General features: G+C 37.6%; 1 protein-coding gene across 5 annotated transcripts in view; it reads left to right on the plus strand.

The window, feature by feature from the left end:
* The window catches only part of Ift74 (intraflagellar transport 74), a 109,422-nt gene that overhangs the window by 73,225 nt on the left and 15,115 nt on the right, over positions 1-21,082 (plus strand). For 3 of the 5 annotated variants that reach the window (XM_063252108.1, XM_063252089.1, XM_063252099.1), the window contains exons 14-16: positions 3,256-3,309; positions 4,843-4,940; positions 14,422-14,548. In XM_063252108.1, coding sequence (XP_063108178.1) covers positions 3,256-3,309; positions 4,843-4,940; positions 14,422-14,548 — 279 coding nt within the window. The remainder of the gene's footprint in view (positions 1-3,255; positions 3,310-4,842; positions 4,941-14,421; positions 14,549-21,082) is intronic. The other 2 variants (XR_010048465.1, XR_010048464.1) reach the window with 1 other exon arrangement.

Below are 21,082 nucleotides of genomic sequence, written 5' to 3' on the forward strand. Positions count from 1 at the left end.
GAGACAAAATGCCTGACACCCAACATGAAGGAAGGAAATTATTTATTTAGCTTACAGTTTTTGGAAGTTTTAGAACTGTGGCTGCCTGCATGGTGTCTCAGTGAAAACTTCTAAACTGCTCAAGTTGACACAATGTATCGACTGTAACAAGTATAGACTTTGAGAGGTAAAGACCTGTGGGTTTAATTATGGAAATACTGAGTTTCACCATATCCTGAAGAACATGTTGGATGGTCAGCAATTGGTTGAGAAAATTTGAGAATCAGAGAAAAGGTCAAATTTGAGGTTTTTAAATCATAAGAATGAGTGATATTTCTATGGATATAATATAGCATTAGAAATGAGTTTTAAAAAGAGCTCAACATTTAAAGAAGAGAAACCCATGAAGAGAATGCGGAGAATGATCTGAGTATGAAAAGCCAAAGAATTGGCCCACTTATTTTAAAAAAAGCAAAAGTAAAATAAAAATTGAAAGGATGTGTGTCAATAGAACTAAATCTTGTAGAATAAAAATTTTCTCTTTGAATTTGATAATTTTGCTGTCAAAATCTTAATGAGAATAATTTCATTGAAAGGAAAAGCCTTGAAGACTAAAAACAAGATGAGAAACTGGATACAGAATGTGTGGAGGACTCTTTACGGTTATCAGAAAATAACCTTATCAAATTATCAGTTAATTAATTATAGGGTGATAATTAACATTTTAAAAAAGCCTAGAATCCGACCTCCCTTCTAATCCATTAAAGCCTGACCAGTCTTTGAGGGTGGAACATTTCAACCAAAACAAGGAGCCGTGGCTTTCCTACTAACCTAGGCCACTACAGGCTTTCTGCCAACACACCTGTCTCATATGACATTTACATGCATCCCAGATCTTGTGTGCTCCAAGCTCTCTCTCGTTCTCCTTGTTTTCCATTTAAAAAAAAAAAAAAAAAAAAAAAGAACAAAAAGACCTGCTTCAGGGCTCTGACTGGGCCAGCACCTTGGTATACTTGTAGTTCACCTCCCACCAAGGTCAATTGTTATCGTTTAGATCTAGACTGTCCCCAATGTCCCATGTGTTCTGAGTGGGTATAATATAGAGCTTTTAGAGGGTGATGAAGTCGTGGGGGTGCTGCACTCATCAATGGGTTAGTCCACGAGTGAGTTCAGAGTTAGGTGTGCTTTTGGAGGTTGGCCTGGTGGGAGAAGTGGGTCCCTAGTTGTGTGAGCTGAAAGGGTGTATCTCACCCTCTTCTCTTTCTACTCTGACCACGGTGATGTCAGCAGCTTCATCTGCTGTGCCCTTCTGCTGTGTTGTTTCTGCTTTGGAGCCAGCTGACGAGAATAAACTCCTCCTTCGTGGTGGGTATATTGAGTATTTTGTCCCAGTGACCAGGAAAATGACTAAAATACCAGAATATGCACAAGTGATGGTCTGTGCTTTCATGCTTCTTCAATAAACAGGGACACTGTCCTTGCCATCTTTTGTTTCCTTTTAATTGATGGTATTTCTCTTACCTGTTATTGATGCTGTAGCCAGATCTTGGAAAAACTGTACCTTAAAGGATTATATGTAGAACACTGACTATTGGCATTTTAACCTCTGGCCTCCAACTGTTAGCGCTCCTATTTTCTGTGAACACTCTGTGTGCATATGTGTGGTTGGTTTTATTTTGTTTTACTTTAGTTCTGTTTTTTGAGACAAAGTCTAGCTATATAGACTGGCTTCAAACTCCTAAGCCTCCTACCCCAGCCTTCTGAATATGTACCATGCCTGGTGGTAGAGGTCAGCTCAGCTTCTAATCTAGAACCTCCTTTGGAATAACTAGACTGTTGTTCCTTCTGTGCTTGCTGGTTTCTTCCTCAGTTTCTCCAGGAAGCTAAGAACTGACTAGAAATAGTAGAGTGAAGCAGGCACAGGTTTATTGTGATTTCTCTTCTGGGACTCTGGGTACCCAGGATTGCAGCCCCTTCACTGTTCAGGAAAGTAAGCCTGTGCCTCCAAAGGTCAGTGCTTGCTGTAGGGAGACCATATTACCTAAATCTATTTACTCTGGTTCTTAGCATCTCCAGTAAAAATTCACTAGCTTCTCTTCTAATTATCACCAGTGTACTCCAGGTACCTTTCACCTGGCTCACCCAGATGACCATGAAACTTTCTAACTGGTGGGGGATTTTGTTTTGTTTTGTTTGAGGCAGGGTTTAGCTATGTCGGTCAGTTAGGCCTAGAACTTACTTCGTAGGTCTGATTGACCCAGAACTCCTCCTCTGATAGACATGAGCCACCATACCAGGCTGTCCTTTTATTTTCCAGACCTGAAATGCTTTATAGAAACATAAATTGATCATTTTATTTTATTTTATTTTATTTTTTTTGCTTGAAATTCTTCAGTATAATTGCCCTTAGGAGAAAGTTTAGACTCTTTAACTCAAGTCTTACAAGGTATTTCATCATCTGCTTTACCTTTGTGTCACTTTTTCACCTCACAGTCTCTGCTTCAGCTATACTATTCTTTCAGTTCCTCTGCTACTATTTTCAACTTGGTTTCCAAACTTCTGTATTTGGAATTCTTTGGGATTTGTTTGATCTGTGTTTTAAACATGTAACACCTATTCATTCATTAAAACACAGCATAGTTTCTTAGGGAAAATTTCCCAGTTTGCAAACTAGATTAGTGGTCTTTCCTGCTACCCTGATAGCATTCTGTGCTTTCTGGTATGTTTTAATTATTCATTGGTACATTTAAATTTAAATTGTTTATTGATTCCTAGACATAAGCTCTGTGACGGAAGTAACCTTGCTACCTCACTTTTTCTTGTGAACCTTTGTAGCTAGAACGAACTTTCTCCGAACGTAGGAATCATATTACTGGTAGTGTTTATGTAAGTCAGCCTTTACGTTTTTTCTAGTCATGAGTTTATCTTTTCCAGTAATCAGTACACAAATGTACAACTGCTTTTAATGGCATACACTTGCAGTCCCGGTGCTCTTGGAGGCTGAAGCAGAAAGATCACAGGTTGGCACGTTGCCTGAATAACTTAGCTAGATCCTCTCTCAAAAGAAAAAAGAAAATGGACTGGTAATGGAGCTTAAGGCCCTGAATTCATCCCCTCATCTCCCAAACGAGTTCTGTAAATCAGTGCAAAAGAATTTTACCTAATTGAGGATATCAAATATTCAGTCACTAATGACATAAAGATAATCTAAGAGATATTTCTAATTTAGAATATTATAATTTTTGAAATTAATGTTATATTTTGTATTTCTTACAGGTGAAATGAATCAGAAATACAAAGAACTAAAAAAAAGGGAAGAAAATATGGACAGTAAGTGATAATTTTACAAGTATAGAAATCTATTCTTACTTGGCTGTTCATTTATAGAAACTCACAGGGATCTCATTTTATGGAGATACATGACTATTAAATACAAAACTGTAGACATTCAAGGCATTTTGTCCTGAAGAATATCTAAATTTCTAGCAAAATTTAGAGGTTGGTAGAGAAGTCCAAGAAAGTGATAACGTATGTGTATGTATTTCTATGTTAGGGATAGATTCTAAAGCTAGTACTTACTTTCATATTCTGTGCAAAGGTAGCCTGTAGCCATTTACTGATTGAATGCTAAATGTTCTTTTATGTACGTTTTATTATATTTACTTTTAATATAATTCAGCTTTTCATAATATTTAGCTCATTATTTGAGCTCTCCCCTCATTCATCAACTGTAGCTTTATTGGCCTTCCGTTAGTCTTTCATTTTTTAAAAAATCTCCACTGTATGCATAAATGTTAAATTTATATTGTGCATATAGAATTTTTTTAAATTGTAGGTGTTTATTACTGGCTTCTTTCTGAATTACCATTTTGCTAAAATCTGAAACTTTTTAGTCTTAATGTTAATTATTACTGCAAGGAGTACTAGAAAATTGTAATTGTCAACTTTAATTTTGCAGTAAAATCAAGATTTCTGTATAGTCTCAAAAAGTATCAAAAATTATCTCAAAATTAATTGTTTTCTCTTTTTAAAATAATACTTTTGGTTAAAGGAGTAGATGTAGGGCTGGGGATTTAGCTCATAAGCGCCTGCCTGGCAAGTGCAAGGTTGTGAGTTCAATCCCCAGTGCTGCCAAAAAAAAATAAATAAATAAAGGAGTAGATGTAAGATCATTGAGTGACAGCTCCATAGTGTTGGAATCACTAAATGCTACCTATAAAACAGCACATTCATATCTAAGACCTGTTGTTAAGTGTTGAAGCAGGACAATATTTAGTTTGATTATGGCCTACTACCTCCATATTCAATAAAAAATTTTTCCTGAAGATTATTTCAATTAAAATATATATTAAAACTAGAAAAGTGTAATGGAAATGCATTATAGAAGGCAATGAATTGATATTTATTTCATGTTAACAGTGAAACTTTTAGTTATAAATATTCAGTCTTTGGATGTTCTATAGCAGTAGTTGAAGAATATAAGTAACCAATATCATGTGCTTTTCTATATTACACAAATAAAATAATAATTTCTTAGAATCCATATTTGTAACTCTAATTATTAAATTTACTTTGAGATTAACACATTAAAAGTAAAATATGCATTTTTGATCATCAGCTATTTCTTAAGCCCGTGTTTTTAACTTTTAGTTTACCCCTATCAAATTCATAATAGGCTTTAAAAGTTTGAAAGTATGTAAAAATATCATGTATTGAGTAATCACCCTTGGGTTAAAAAAAGTTAAACAGTGGGAGTTTAAAATTTTTATTTGCTTTGAATTTCCAAAAAGTTTTGTGAATATCTAAAGAGTAGAGTCAGCTATATCAGCAGTGGCCTCTTGTGTGATGTTTTTCAACTGGCAGCTTTCATAGACTCTTTTGAGGAAACTAAGAATCAGGAGTTGGAACGGAAGGCACAGTTAGAAGCCAGCATTGTTGCACTTTTAGAGCATTGTAGTAGGGTAAGTACCATATTCCTATCTTGGGGTTTTCATTATTTTTACTGTGATTAACTTTCCAAATACAAATAATCAAAAAGTAGAAGTCTCATTATTATGTCTGCCCACTCAAACTGTTTTCTTTACATGCCCATTTTTGCCGTTTTATTCCTTTACACTGTTAATTTTTGTCTCTCAAAGCAAAATCTGAGCTATTAGGACAATGGGGAAAATAATGACATATGTACAATATCAGTATTCAGCACCAAGGCACTCATTATATTAACCATTGTTACTTTATTTGAATTTACAGGTTATTCACTTAGAAAATTACCAACTCTAGACATATTGCAAAATATTTAATATATTTTTACATTGTAAATGTTTCTTCTATGTGTACCTAATGAATATCTTGACTTATCAAAAATGTGTATTGAGCACCTACTATGTGTGTTGTACTATAGTAGTAAATTATATGAAGCTTTTAAAAGCTTTTAGTGTTTTACGACTACAAGGGGACCAAGAGATGGAAGAAGCAGAGAAGAGGGAAAAGTAAAAGAATTAGCAAGTGTAATGTATATGTATATACATATACATTATGTGTATGCTTGTATACCAAATGTAACATTTATATACCACAATGAATTTAGTAATCATTATGTACTAGTAAATATTTAAAAAGTTATGTAGTAGTAAATATTTTATTATGTAATAGTAAATATTTTCAAAGTTAAAGTGAGACTAATCATGCTAATGCCTACCTCCTGGATTGTTACAATGGTATAAAGAGATAGTGCTCATAAGTAGTTGGGCTTAGGAGAGATTCAGTGTGTTTTTAACTGAATAGCCATCGGGATAAAGATGTAGAGAGAAAGGAAAAGATCTCATGAGACACGCTAACTTGAGATGTTAACAGACCACTAGATATTTTGGACTCATGTATTTTAGCACTTTCAGGGTGAGATAGTAGGAACTGAATACAGGATCTACACACTGAGCTACATCCTGCAGCCCTTTTTTAGTTTTTAATTTGAGACATGGTCTTGCTAAGTCACTACATTGATAAAATGCAGACTGGGCTTGAACTTATGATCTTGTTGCCTCAGCTTACCAGAGTGCTGGAATTATAGGCATGTGCTGCCATGCCCTCCAGGGTCAGCACTTTATATACTGGGTTATTTTTTGGGGGGGTGTTCTTGTCATGCTCGTCTCATCCTTTCTCTTCTTCCTCCTCTTCCTTTTCTCCTGCTTGTCCTCTCTTGTGTGTGTGTGTGTGTGTGTGTGTGTGTGTGTGTGTGTGTGTGTGTGTTTAGGTTTGAACCCAAGGCCTTCCACATGCTAGGAAAATGCTTTACCATTGAGCCACACCCCCAAGCACCTTGTACACTTTTATTTAGCCTTTGTGATAACTATAGAAGATGAAAGTTAGCTCATTTTACTGATGGATAAATGGAGTCTTGAACACTGATCTGCATGGCCCCAAACCCAGTCCCTCTTTCAGAGTAGAGCTTTGGCTCAGATTGACATCAGAGTGGAAGTCACCTTCATGGAAAACCTGTACCATCTCCTGTGGAGCCCAGCTTCCACCTGACCTGCAATCCCAAGGGCACTAAGATCTCTCTTTCTGAGGTGACTCTCTGCCTGGCCTTATTCTCTGTCCTCATCCTTCCCCTTCTCAGCCACAAAAACTCAAGCACCATCCACTGAAGGGGCTGGTTTAACTCTGGACCCCAAATCCTTAAAGGTTACATACAGCTCAACTCGGGATAACTTTAGTGTTAGGTTTAGTGTCTGCATGTAAATAGCCCAGCACCATTTAGTAAAGATAATCCTTTCCTTGGAGGTGCTTAGGATTATTTCTGCATCCTCTGTTCTGGCCTGGTGGTGTTCTTTCATAGATCTTACCCAATGATATAATACCCCAGTATCTACTTTTGTGCCAGTACCTTGCTGTTTTTGTCACTGAGGTTTTTGTAACATAATTATGAATCCTGGATTGTGGTGCCTTTCAGCTTGCTCTTGTTACCCAGGATTGCTTTTGCTATTCTGGATCTCCTAGGTTCCATGTGAATTTTGTGTTGTTTTCTCTAGTTTTGTGATGATTACTGTTGGTATATTGATTGGACTTATGTTAAACCTGTGTATCAGTTTTGAAAATATCCCATTTTGACAATAGTGGCTCTCCTGGTTAGGAACAGGAAATACCTTTCCATTTCTGGTGTCCTCTTGGATTCAGAGTATAGTACTGTAGTTTTCATTCTCTTGTTCTTTCACTTGCTGGGTTACCTTTCTTAGGCATAAATGCTTTTTTTGATACTGTTGTATTTTTTAAAAATTTTTAAAATTTTTCTAATTTAAAGAAAGATAAAACAAAATAGAAAATGGGCAGAAACAGTACATGCTTTCAAAGAAAAGAAATAAACAGTAATTGATCACTAGTTGATGTATACATATGGTCCCCGCACAAATAGTTGTCCAAGATACAAAAGTGGAACATATAAATGGAAATTCAACCAGGGATACTGCAAACAGTTCTGTTCAACTCAACTATCCAACAAAAACTAAGTAATATGCCTATCAATCCTGTACCCTTAGACATGTACACATTTATCCATATCTTCGTTTATGTTGAAACCTAACAAATCTTATTAGATTAAAATCCTTCTGAACCAAGATTAATAATATTGCTGGATTTTTATATCATAACACTCCAGAATCAGCACTGGGTACTACAGGGCCCCTTTCTTTCCTTCAAAGTATTTGTTCATTTCATCATGTGTCATAATATCAGTTCTTATAAACTGTCATAGGTTTTATGCAAGCATGAGTCTGAACATGTATTTCTGTCTTTTCTATATTAGAGGGAAAACAGAGCAAAGCAGGACAGAACTAAACATATTCCTATAGACATATAAAACTAAAAAAAAATATAAAACTTCTATATAAGGAGTTCTGCCATGGTCACTGTGCTGTTTCTTGTTATGACCCAAATTGGCTATATCATCAGATAAAATATAATTGAACATATCAGTACATAACAGAATTAACAGAAATACAACTTTGTAGATAGTGTAAAGCTAAAAAAACAGGTAGTAATCAAATCAGAATGGATATCATAGTGAATCATTATAATTTTCAGTATAGTCTATACTCCTCGATACCAACAATCTAACAGTTTTGAATAAAATCTGTCAATAATAAGCAGTATTCAAACAAGTCAGATTTAACTAAGATCAGTCATGATACAACAGTATAAGTCATATAGGGATCCAGATTGAGTTAATAGGAAATTAAAGATGATCACTGTGCTGTGTCCTGATATCTTTGGGACAGCTCTCTGTGCCCCTCAGATCCAGTGCTTGTATACAAACTAGGATGTTATAAGTTCCAACCAAGCAGAGTGGTGCGAGTGATAAGGGTTTTAATTCCTGATACACTATTCGCTATATCTTCTACTGTTTTTTTTTTTTTTTTGAGACTATTCTTCCCCTTTACTCCCCCAGAATGAACTGTGTATTTTTGGGTCTCCCCGTCACTCACAGTTTTATATTGGGGGGGGGCAACCTGCTATTTACCTAAGTGTTTCTGAAGTTTCTCACTCCTGGGCTGGATTTCTAGTTATATTTCTTCATTTATTAAAGCCTGTCTGTTCAACCTATCCATAATTACTGGCCCAGTTACTACTCTCTGGTTCCCTATCACATCGAGTTCTGTTTTCTCATATTTGACTTTGGTCTATATAACCTTCTTGAGGCTAATTATATTTCCTGTAAAGTGGCTCTTGGTGGATCCTACCTTTTGATCCACTCTGCCTGTGATTCTCTCTTTTTTATCTTAAGTTAGTGTATTTAGGCCATCTATATTAGAAATTATATCCAACCTTCTTTTTCTCATTTCTGTTGTGCTCTTTTTCTGTCATTAGTTGTCTGTCTTTTTCATTTCTCTTTCTGCTCCATTTGTCACTGTTTCTGGAATCCTGATACTTTTCTCTCTTAGAATGTCCTGCAGTATTCTTTGTAGAGTTGGGTTGATGGTTGCGAATTCCCCCAGTTCCTCTTTATCTTGGAAGCACATTGTTTCTCCATTAATTTCTAGGGACAGTTGTGCAGGAAATATCAATCTTGGCTGGAGGTTATTGTCTTTCACGGCTTGGATTATTTTGCCCCATGCTCTTTGAGATTTGATGGTTCGTGTCGAGAAGTCTGCTGTAATTCTGATGGGTGTTCCCTTGTAAGTGACCTGTTTCTTGTCTCTAACAGCTTTTAATATTCTGTTCTTATATTGGATTTCTGGAATCCTGATTATTATATGCCTGGTGTAGTTCTCTTTTGATTGTAGGTGGCTGGAGTTCTGTATGCCTAGTACATCTGAGCATCTTTCCCTTTTCCTATTTTTGGGAAATTTTCCCTCATTATTTCTGTGAATAGCCTTTGCAGTTCCTTTGTTTGTACCCCTGCTTCTTCTTTCACGTTCTTTATTCTTAAGTTACAGATCTTCTTGTCATCTTCTAGCCCTTGTATTGTTACTTCTTGTTTCCTTGTTATTTTCACGAAGTTTTTCCTTTCATGTTCCCACATTACAAACCTGTCCTCCAGTTCAGATAGTCTATCCTTAGTTTCTTTCAAGCTCTTATGCCAGCTTTCAATAGAGTTTTTAATTTCTTGGTAATCTCTTTGAACCTGCTTCATGTATTCTATGTTTTCTCTATTTTCTCCATCAAACAATTCTGCCCTTATTTTTTTTGTTCTTTCATTCTATCACCTGTTTTTTCTTGGGAGGTGCTTAGCATTTCTTTAACTATTCTACTTGTATTTTGCTTTACTTGGTTAAATACCTCACTTTTGAACTCATCTATGAGGTCCCGAAGATACTGCTTTATGTCTATTGGTGCCATGCCTGATATTGCATGTCTTCTGTCCTCATTCTCCTTTGCATTTACTTTTCCTGGATCAGTGTTCTCAGGATTGGGGACTGAGGACCCTTTCTTGTTGTCTCTTCTTATATTTTTTGTTCCTTCTATACCATCGTATATAGGAGGCCCAGTTTCTTTCTTTGTCAGTTTTAATTTGTCTAAAGCGTGCTGACTAGGTGGTACTGCCCACTGCAGTGTACTAGAAGATAGACCCAGGCAGCCTATGTTGGGCCCACCCCTCCAGGTCAACCTACTGAAGGTTTCACTGCGTTAGGGTGCACTGCTAGGCACAGGGACCTGGTTTGGGCTAGCCTATTGGGCCTCAGTCCGTGGTGTCACCCAGGTCAAGTGCTCTCCACCAGTCCCATTTTAGAGGGGAATATGTGACTGAAGTCACTGCAGCGCTCTGTTCCAGAGCCTCTTTGTTAGAGTCTGTTTGTCTATGGAAAGGTTCCTGTTCCTCTCACTCACCGCAGGTTGATGCAGGGTTCCCCACCAGTTCTGCTCTCAATTTGGTTCACCGATTCCCACTCTCAGAGCATTTATGTTTCCGGTGAGTTGAAACTAGCAGGCTCTCCTGGTTGTGCCAATTAGGCGTGGCAGCAGCAGGGTATTCAAGTCTCGAGTTCCAGCGGCGACACCAAGACTTCAGCTGTTCCAATTGTAGCACCGAGATTGCATTTCCAATTGGTTTCTCTCAGCTTAGTTTATTCCTGGGTCGGCAGGGTTATATCTCCCTCTGCTTAGGACTCCCCACACCGCACCATTCCTGGAATCTAAGCCTGTGTAGATGCTGTTATCTGTCCACCATCTTCTCTTGATCCTCCTGATACTGTTGTATTATTTTCTGATTTGTTTCTCAGTGAAATGATTATGGAGATAGAGGAATTTTATTGATTTCTGTGCATTGGTTTTGTATCCTCCTATGTTACAGAGTCTTTTGAGGGAAGTTTTTTGAGTCTTCATGCAGAGGATCATGTCTGCAAATAATAATTTGACTTCTTTCTTTCCTATACATCTCTCTTTTTGTGGGGAACCACTCAGACTGCCTCAGAGATCAGGGACATCTAAGGACACCTGAGGATGTGCCCCTGCTTGTGCAGCACAAGCACACAGTAGGATGCAGTTATGTGACCATGATGTAGCACAGATAAACATGCATGCACTGGTTACAGCGCTAACTGAGAATGTAAATATGAGATCACAACTTGTATGGGAATGATACAGTAAAGACAAAGATGGCTCTTATGCTCTTGCACTCTGCTCTGCTCCATGCTGCCACTGTTATTGCTCAACTGTCTGTGTTTATGTGTAGAGGGCCTTTCTTCATGTGTGTTAAGTAGTCACACTGTCTACAACTTTTCCTATTGGCTGGAATTGCAGGGTTGTGTCATGAATAGACCCATTAGTATATCTGGTGTCAACTAGAAGCTCCTCTTTCCTTTTTTTTTTTTTGTTTTGTTTTTTGGTACTGGGGCTCAAACTTGCCAGGCAGGTGCTTTGTGCCACTGAGCTAACCCCCTGTTTCCACCTTTTTTCCCTTTTGTATAAGAACTAGGGATCAAGTCGTGTAATCTGTCCTCTTGGGACCCCCAAGACCCGGGTACTGTGGTCTGTCTCCTAATCGGCGTAAAAGGCCAATGTCACTTATTGCTTCACTGGGGCTGTTTTGGCCTTCTGGCCTTGGCTCATTAGGCAGAATTGCTGCTCAGGACAGAAAGGCCATGAAAAGCTGTCCATCTGACTTATCTGTGACTAGGCTGGCAGCCAGCAGGTTTGTCCAGATCTGGCACTGACCAACCTTCAGTGGCTGCACAGCTTGTCCTTGAGGGGATGACCCTGCTCACCAGGCCCCCCTGCTTTTTCTCCTTTGCCAGTACAGTTTTTGCAGATCTCACCTTACTGTGGCATTTTACTTCCTAGCCTGGACAAAACATCCATAGCATCTCGGATCTAGTGATCCGTAAAGGGGACTAGGAGGGATGCCACTGGCCCACTTGCCAGGATTATGTCCTTCATGCGATCCATCAGTAGTTCCTCATCTAGGCTATGGTACTGCAGTGTAAACATTATTTACCATATGCCCATTTCACATAACAGTTACCAAGTCTAGATAGTGTTGTGCCCCAGCAGGTCACCCAGATTTTTGCAAAGCAGGTGAGCCACTGCTATCAACCAATTTATCACAACCAGTTTATCTGCTTCTAGGGTCATCCTCTGGACATCCTGCAGAACCCATCTCATAGAAGGGGTGCTTGCTATACTGCTCTTTGGGGCATTTCTGTGAGCTTAACTGCATGTTGTCAACCCCATCGTCCCACAGCCACAGCAGACACACAGGCACTGTTTCACCCACCTTCTGTTTTAATTGTGCCATCTCTCACAGCTCCATGGTTGTATAGATCCTATATGTTGTGTGCGGGGGTACAGGTAGGTAGTCCTCCTCCGTGGGCCAGGGGTTCCTCTATCTCTGCTTTGTGATGAATAGCTGCCCTAGCATGCAAAACCAGGGGTTTTTCACTAAGGTTTTCTCAGGTATGAGGACTGATGCTTCTGGAGACTTTTCCCTGTCTGCCTCCCTCCCTCCCTTCCTTCCTTCCTTCCTTCCTTCCTTCCTTCCTTCCTTCCTTCCTTCCTTCCTTCCTTCCTTCCTTTTCCAAATCCATTTTATTTCAAGAAGGAAAAAAATACAAAATTTCAAAACATGTCAATCGGGGCAACAATGGTACATACATTGCGCATTGTCATTCCCAAATCATTCACCCGGAGCACAAGACATCTGCCTTCAGTTACCCGAACAATACCAGCGCAAATCTTTCTCTTCAGCAAACTCAGAGAAAGTAGTAGTATACTATTTTAACTATTTTTTATATACATATACTTATGTTGTTTCAGCTTCCCGCACTAATGGGACAATATGATGTTTGCCCATGTGTGTCTTATTTATTTCACTAATGAGTGTGGTCTCAGGTTGCCGTTTCTGGAGGAGGCAGTGCTTCCCATGCCTCGAAACATAAACTCCACAGCGACCAGCCATTGCTCAAGGTCCCCCTCTACCTGCTGTAGCTGGTCTACTTGCCAGGCAAGACGTTCGTCCTCTTTTGGTTTTTTTTGGTACTGGGGATTGAACTGAGTACCTCACACTTGTCAAACAGGTGCTTGTGAGCTAAACTCCTGGCCCTCCCCATCTTGATTTATGCAGCAAAAGAGAATGAAAGAGAGCCAGGCCACCTGCCCCACTGTTTCACGGTGAGGGGAGGAATTTTTCTATCCCTTTCAAGGCTTGCAAGACATCCCAGGCCTCCAAACAGACTGTGGCACAGTTCTCCAGGGCCTTTCATAGTGCCAAGAAGGTGGCTACAGGAGCCACAGAAAGGCCAGGGTTGCTTATCAGCTTTCTCTGGGGCTCTCCCTCCCATTTGGGTGCTGTTTCCACACCCTTCGTGGGACCACTAGCTTCAGTGTCCTGCTAACTATGCCAGTTGCTGACCTGCTCAGGGGGCTTGAGGGAGATTTTTGAGGGTGAGATTCTAAGGTTAAAGAATTCATATGTGCAAGACATCAGCAGCAACAGCAGGCAGCATAAAGTAGAGCAGAGAGCCAGAGTCTTCATTGTGTAATTCACACAGGTTTTACCTCATATCTGCCTATGTCATCAGTGTGTAATTCTTACACAGGTTGTTACCTCATGTTTCCATTCTTAAAGAGTGCTATAACCAGCACAAGTATGTTTCCCTGTGCTAAAGTTGTGGTTACAAACCGTATCCCATAGTGCACCTGTGGTAGACAAGCAGGATCATGTCCTCAGGGCTCCTTAAACACCTCTGAGCTTTGATGCAGTCTGAGTGGTTCCCCACAATGCCACATCACTATAAACTGAGAAATAAATTAACAATTTGTCATAGATCCATATAATGGAATACTGCTGAGGAGAAAGAGGAAACAGTGATTGATTTATGCAGTAAAATTTAAAAAGATTATAACTGTTGTTTACCAGCTCAGCTCTCAAAGTTCCCAGGAGGAAGGATGGTGAGAGGATGGAAAAATAAAGAAAAGAGACAACAGCTGAGGTCGGTGGAGCCCTTAGTCCTGATGGGAGGAAAGGAACTGCTCAACCACTGTAGGGGCATTTATTTATACACTCAGAAGAGTGATGCCAGTTGCAACCCTTCTGCCTAGCAACTTTTTGCCTGGCTGGCCTGGCACCTTGCCATTTTAGAGCTGCAATAGCTTGTTTACTTGGTTCACTTTGGGCTTCCCCTGTCCTCAGGGATGGCCTTGCTTTAGCCCCACGCGTGTGATCAGTCTCCAGATTCAGCCACTCATTACATATAACCAGTTCCTAAAATAACAAAGTGAAGTTTTTTTCTATGCAAAATAGAGCAAATAGGGAAAAATAGGAATTTACTCTTACTTATCAACAAAACCTGACTTTGAGTCTTACTGTTATTCCATGAAACATCAAAATTTAATCACATATTCAAAAACTAATAGCTGATGAAAACGTATCACCCTAACAGTGTTTCCCAATGGTTTTATGGAGCATTGAATCACTGGAATTTTTTTTCTATTTTTCTTTCTTCCAAAATACAGAATATAAATCGTATGAAACAGATATCTTCTATTACCAATCAAGAACTAAAGATAATGCAGGATGACCTCAATTTTAAATCTACTGAAGTGCAGAAATCACAAAGTACAGCTAGGAATTTGACTTCAGGTGAGACATGGTCTAAACTTTCATACTTGCTTTTTTTTTCCTGTAGCAAATTAGAACTTTAAAAATGTATCATTGTTATTCTCTCAGACCTTTTCTGAAAACATCACTGAAGAATGATGTAATGTATGATTGCCTCTTACCCGGATCATTTGTAATCTCGAGTTTGTGTAACTTTTCCCATCAACTTACTAGTATTACATTTTACTTAATGTTTATTGAATATAGCCTTCCCTGACTTGCAACAGTTTGACTTAGGAATTGTTTTTAAACTTTACAATGCTGTTTTTAAACTATACCTCAAATTTTGGGTTTTGATCTTATTTGAGGCCAGTGATAATGTAGTTTGATACTGTCACAATGCTGGACAGCAGAGGTGTGCTTCCAGTCATGAGAGCAGACCTTTAGTAGTCTGTAGTGTACTCTGTTGCTAAGCTATGAGACCTAGTAGGTTAAGTATATTTAGTAGCCTTTTGACTTAAATAATTTTCAACTTACAATGGATTTATTGGGAACCAACCCTGCATTCATGCCTGAACCGTATCCTGGGAATTGTCAAAGATAAAGCTGGATGCTAAAGTGGGAAGGGTGAATTTTAATCATGAATATAGTAAAACAGTAGAAAAGAGGGTCCAGTGTGAACAGAGTTCAACTTTAGTTTGTATAGAGGTGACTAGGCATTTTGAAGGAAAGGACTCTGAAGATAACAATAAACAATGCATTCATTATCATTACCCTCCTATTGTTTTGAAGTTTTGGTTTTTTTTTTTTATGTTGAAAAAAACAAGGAGAATGAGTTTAGCAGAGTAAGCGAACTGAACACTTGGCGCTTACCTCGGGCTTGTCGTGTACAGTAAATGCTGATTAGGCTTACTTGCTGTCTGCTTCCAGTAACCAGAGTTAGGACTTCATCTTCCCATAGAAACAGAAAGAGCGCCCTTGTCTCCTGATGACTACTTCACAAAGGAATGGCTCTCAGATCCTTGAGAAATTGACCCTCCTGGTTGTGAAGGGTGTATGTGTGTGTCTGGAAGGGACAGAGGAAGGTGTCACAGAATAAGTGTTTTCTGTGTATGTATAGGTATAGGTATATGTATATGTATATGTATATGTATATGTATGTATGTATATGTTGGGGGGTGTTGGGGATTTAACCCAAGGCCTTCTTACTGAGCTACATCACCACCCTCCCACCCTTCTTAAAAAATATTTCGAAGTCTATACAAGGCACTTAAGTTGCACAGGGTGGGCTTGAAACTGTGACCCTCCTGGCACAGCCTCCCATAGTGCTGCACAGCTCTGCCAGGTTTGTAAACCCTTTCTAGTGAATACTCTAGGAAGGATAGTTGGGGCCTGTTGTCTTCAGTTGGTCAGAACAAACAGTAAACTCTTTTGGCTGTGTTGGTTCATCACAGGCAAGACTTTAAGGGCAGGTGAAGTGGTCCTAAGGAAGCACTTGTTACAGTTATGATGTTAGAGGTAGATGCTACAGTTATGTTGGGGGCTGGGGATTTAGCTCAACGGGCATAAGCACCTGCCTTGCAAGCAGGTGGTCATGAGTTCGATCCCCGGTACCGGGGGTGGGGGGGGACTAATTATGTTTTAGTGTTTTTTAAAATAACATATTCATGAGGTGGTCATAATTCAGGTATCTCACTGCCAGCAACTCTGATTTGAATTTTATCATTCCTGCAGGCTTTAACCACCGGGGTGGTATATGCATGGCTGTCCTGCTGGGTGGTTCGTACCATTTCTAAAGAGGCTTTGATTACAGTAATGCAAAGAAAGGAGTTGTTCCCTAAGGAATTTATTACAGTTTTTTAAGGAAAACATTAAAATAGCATAAAAAATTATAACACAGCAATTCGTGGTAAAGCAGTTGTAAACATATATGTACCAACAATGGGATACTTATAAGATTTGCATGTTAAAATTTAGAGAATTAATTATTAGTAAACTATTTATGAGTATAAATTTCTTTTAATTTGATGAAATGAACTTGCTGATTATTGTAATAATTTTTAATTGATATGAATATTATTAACATTTATATTTGGGCAGTACTTACTAAAATTCAAGCAACTACCTAGGTTTGGTCCATTTATAGGCTTTTAATAAATTTATTAGTAGAAAGACTGATCAAAGCGAGTAGATCTATTTGACCAACAGTAATGAAAGCTATCCGATGGGACAGTCATGCATATACCACTGTGGTTCAGCTGATGGAAATGTGTTAAACATTTGGATACGGATAGAAAGTGGAGGATGATTCATCTGTGCCAAGAATCTGGAGTTTTTTGGGCCACAGTTGAGGCTTGTTTGAGAAGTGGCTTCAAAGAAGCCTAATAACTACTATAGTTTGGTTGGGAAGGGAATTTCTGTCAGTATATAAAGGTTTAAAACAATTCAGTCTGTTTCCTAAAGGAACAAACCTGGTAGAATGACAAATACAATAATACAATGAGATAATTCTATCAAAGAAACAAGCATAACGAGCAGTGGAGCTACGCAGGGCAAAGAGGCAGCCTAATCTCAGATAATTAGGGGAAGCACCCTAGAGAAGGTGATGTTCAGTTTTAAATATTAGTTCCAGCCACGCTCACTAGTGTGCAGCTAGAATGTAGCTGCTTAAGAGAAATGAAATGGAAACTACATTTATAATTAAAATTGTCTCATAACTGTAATTTAAAAAGTAAAAAGAGATAGCTAGATTTTAATAATCTGTTTATTCAACCTAGCATATCCAAGAAAGTAAAATGATCAATGAGATGTTTTATGCTTATATTCTTTACTTCATGGAAAAAAGTAAAATTTTATAATAATAGAAAAATAAAGTTAGTACATTGCATATTGTTAAAGTAGTTACTATAGGTACAAGATATGGGTATAAAAGATTCTCCAAATGATATTACAAACTTTCTTTTCAGTGAACTAAGAGAAACTAGTACTATATAACTGTTTTGTATTTTTTTTCCTTTTCTCTTCTTTTCTTGCCCCTTTCTTTCATCCTACTTCCATTTTACTTTTCAACAATGTCTTTCCATTTCACAGTATTTATTGTACATTTTGGAGCTCACTGTTTTCCATTTCTCATGCCAGGGAAACAATACAATGTTTGCTCATGTGGGTCTGATTTATTTCATTTATGAGTGCGGTCTCAAATTGCGTACATTTACCAATAAAAGTGTCAAGTTTATTCCTCTTTTTAGCTGAGTAGTACTCCACTGTATAAAAAGTCACATCTTTTTTTATCCATTCCTCTGTTGATGGGTTATTTCCAACAGTGAGCTATTACAAATTGTGCTGCTATAAACTTCAGTGTGGTATGATGTTTTTAATTTTTCTCGAAGATGCTCAGAAGGGGAATACTGGGTCAAATGGGAGCTGTGCTCCTAGTTTTTTGAGGAATCGCTACTAATTTCCACAGTGGTTGCACCATTCTGTATTCACACCAACTTTGAATTTGAGGGATGGAGTGGTGTGGTTATTTTCTTTATACACTCTATATGAAAGTCCTTTGTCTGTGGACAGTTGGCTAAAATTTTTTCCCACTCTATGGGATGTCTTTTCATTCTGTTGGTGATTCTTTTGTTGTGCAAAAAGCTTTTTAATAAGATGAGATCCTGCTTTTTGATTCTTTGTACTATTTGCTGTGTAGTCTAGATTTTGTGAAATCTGCCTACATCTGTCTTTAAGATTTCTACTTATTTTCTCTTCCAGTAAATTTAGTGTTTCTGTTTTGGTATTTAGATCTTTGATCCATTTTGATTTTAGCTTAGTGTGTGATGATAGACATAGATCTAGTTTTCGTCTTCAGCATGTGGAAAGCCAGTTTTTCCAGCACCATTTGTTAAAGAGACTTTCTTACAGTGAACATATTTGACTCCTTTGTCAAACATAAGGTGGCTCAGTGTGTTTGGATCTAATTTGTTCCCAAATCCTCAGGCCTTTTTTATTTTTATTTTTTCCAATACTATGTTGATTTAATCACAGTAGCTTTGTGCTTTGTAGTATAAATTCAGTAAAGGGATTGTGATGCCTCCTGCCTTGTGTTTGTTGTCCAGAATTGCCTTGGCTATTTTAGGTCTCCTGCTTCCAGATAAATTTTAGGAATATTTTCTCTAGTGAGGTGTGCTAATGGTGTTTTGACTGATATTGCCTTAAATCTGTGTAAGTTTTGGGAGTAGGGCCATTTTCACTATGTTGCTTCTTCCTATTCATGAGCAAGGGCTCTCTTTCCATTTTGTGACATCCCCTTCCATCTCCTTTTTGAGTACTGTGATTTTCAGTAAATAGATCTTTTTACTTCCTTCACTGAGTGATTCCTAAGTATTTCATTTTTTTTTTGATACTATTGTAAAGGGTGTAGTTTCCCTGATTTCTCTCTGTTTGTTGTTTGTACATAGGAATGCTATTGATTTTTGAGTGCTGACTTTGTATCCAGCTGTAATACTGAATTTGGTTTTTAAATCTACAGTTCTTGGCAAGTGTGAGGTTGTGAGTTTGATTCCTGGTTCAAAAAAAAAAGAACTACAAGTCTTTTGATGGAGTTTTTGGGATCATCCATGTAGAGTATCATGTCATCTGCAAAAAATAATAATTTAACTTCTTCCTTTCCTAGTCTTATTGCTTTTATTTCTCTCTCTTGTCTTAAGTGTTAAACATTAGGTAAATGTTTCCAGAACTGTATTAAACAGGAGTGGTGATAGTGGACATCCTTGTCTTGTTTCTGATTTTACAGTGAAAGCTTTCAGTTTTTGACCATTTAATATGTTAGCTGTTGGTTTGTGATACATGGCTTTTATCAGATTGAGATAAAGAGCATCTATTCCAATTTTCTGTAGGTTTTCTTTTTTAATCATGAATGGGCATTGGACATTGTCAAATGCTTTTTCTGTATCTATTAAAATAATACGGTTTTTGTCTTTGGTTCTGTTAGTTTAGTGGATTACATTTATTGATTTGCATATTTTGAATTATTCCTGCATCCCTGGGAGGAATCTAAGTTGGTTATGGTGGTATATAATCTTCTTGATGATTTTCTGCATTGTTTGCCACTATCTTATTGAGAATCTTCATATCTATATTCATTAGAGAGATTGTAGTTTTCTTTATTGGTTTAGTCTTTCTCTGATTTTGCTATCAGGGTAATACTTGCTTCTGGGACTGATTTTGGAAGTGTCACTTCTCTTTCTATTTCCTTAAAGAGTTTCAACATTAGTGGCATGAATTCTCTAAATTTTTTGTGAAATTCAGCAGTGAATATATTAGGGTCTTGGCTTTTCTTTCGTTTTTTTTTTTTTTTTTTTTTTTTGTCTTTTTCCTTTTTATTGGTACTGGGGATCAAACTCACGACTGCCTGCTTGCAAGGCAGGCACTTACGCCGCTGAGCTAAATCCCCAGCCCTCCTTGGCTTTTCTTTGTTGGTAGGTTTTAAATTGCATTTTCAATTTCATTGACTGCTATTGGATTATTTAGAATGCTTGATTGAGTTTTGGTCATTTATATGTGTCTAAGAACCTGTGCATTTCTTCTGTGTTTTCTGTTTTACTAGAGTATAGGTTCTTGAAGTATGTATTGATGATCTGGGTTTCCACAGGATCTGTTGCGATTTCACCTTAATTGCTTGAATTTGGATCTTTTCTTTCCTCTGTTTGATAAGATTGGCTGGTCTTATTTAATCTTTAAGAGAATCAGCTATCTGGTTCTTTGATTTTTTTTGTAGTATATTCTTAGTCTCAATTGTATTAATTTCTGCTCTGATCTTTATTTAAAGAGAAAGAAACAAAAAAATGCATGGAGAAAAAGAGGGTAGAAATAATTCAGAATTACAGAAAAATAAATGGTAAGAAATCACCAGTTGATAAGTCACATATTGTCATCCTAGAAATAGTTGTTCAGGTTACAAAATTAAAGTGGGTAAAGTAACATTCAAATAGTGACACTGCCAACAGTTCTGCTCAGTGATCTAACAAAAACTTAGTAATATGGTTATCAGTCCTACACACTTGTTTTTTATCTTAAAGAAGGTAAGATTAAACATATCAAAACAGAACAAAACAGTTTAAAAAGAAACAATTTAAAGAAATACAGATTTCAAAGCAAGTCCACGGGAGATCTTCACTGTCTATCTTATTTATTGTCTCTAGTTTTCTTCCAAATATTTGCCTCCATCTTCGCACACATTGAATACATACTGCATATTATAGAACTAATCAGATCATTACAGGATGATGAAGGCTTTTTAGGTCTTCAAGATCTGACATTGGGGAAGACAATAATAACTACCTTAGTGTCTCTCATTCTCTTTGTAGTAGCTGTCCTTATCTTTACATATGCTGAAATTGAACTTGAGACTAGACTAATATCACTCTGAACAATGAATAATATTATTGCTAGATTTTATATCATAATGCTACAGAATTATCATTGGGTTTCTTAGTGTCTCTTCTTCTTCAGAGTATCTGTTCATTACATCTTACATTATATAATCTGTTCCCGTAAATAGTTTAAAAAAATCTTCCCATGTGTGAATTT

Source organism: Cavia porcellus, unplaced genomic scaffold (assembly GCF_034190915.1).
Source record: "Cavia porcellus strain 051 isolate PalLab524CR breed Dunkin Hartley unplaced genomic scaffold, mCavPor4.1 scaffold_1, whole genome shotgun sequence".
NCBI lineage: Eukaryota > Metazoa > Chordata > Mammalia > Rodentia > Caviidae > Cavia > Cavia porcellus.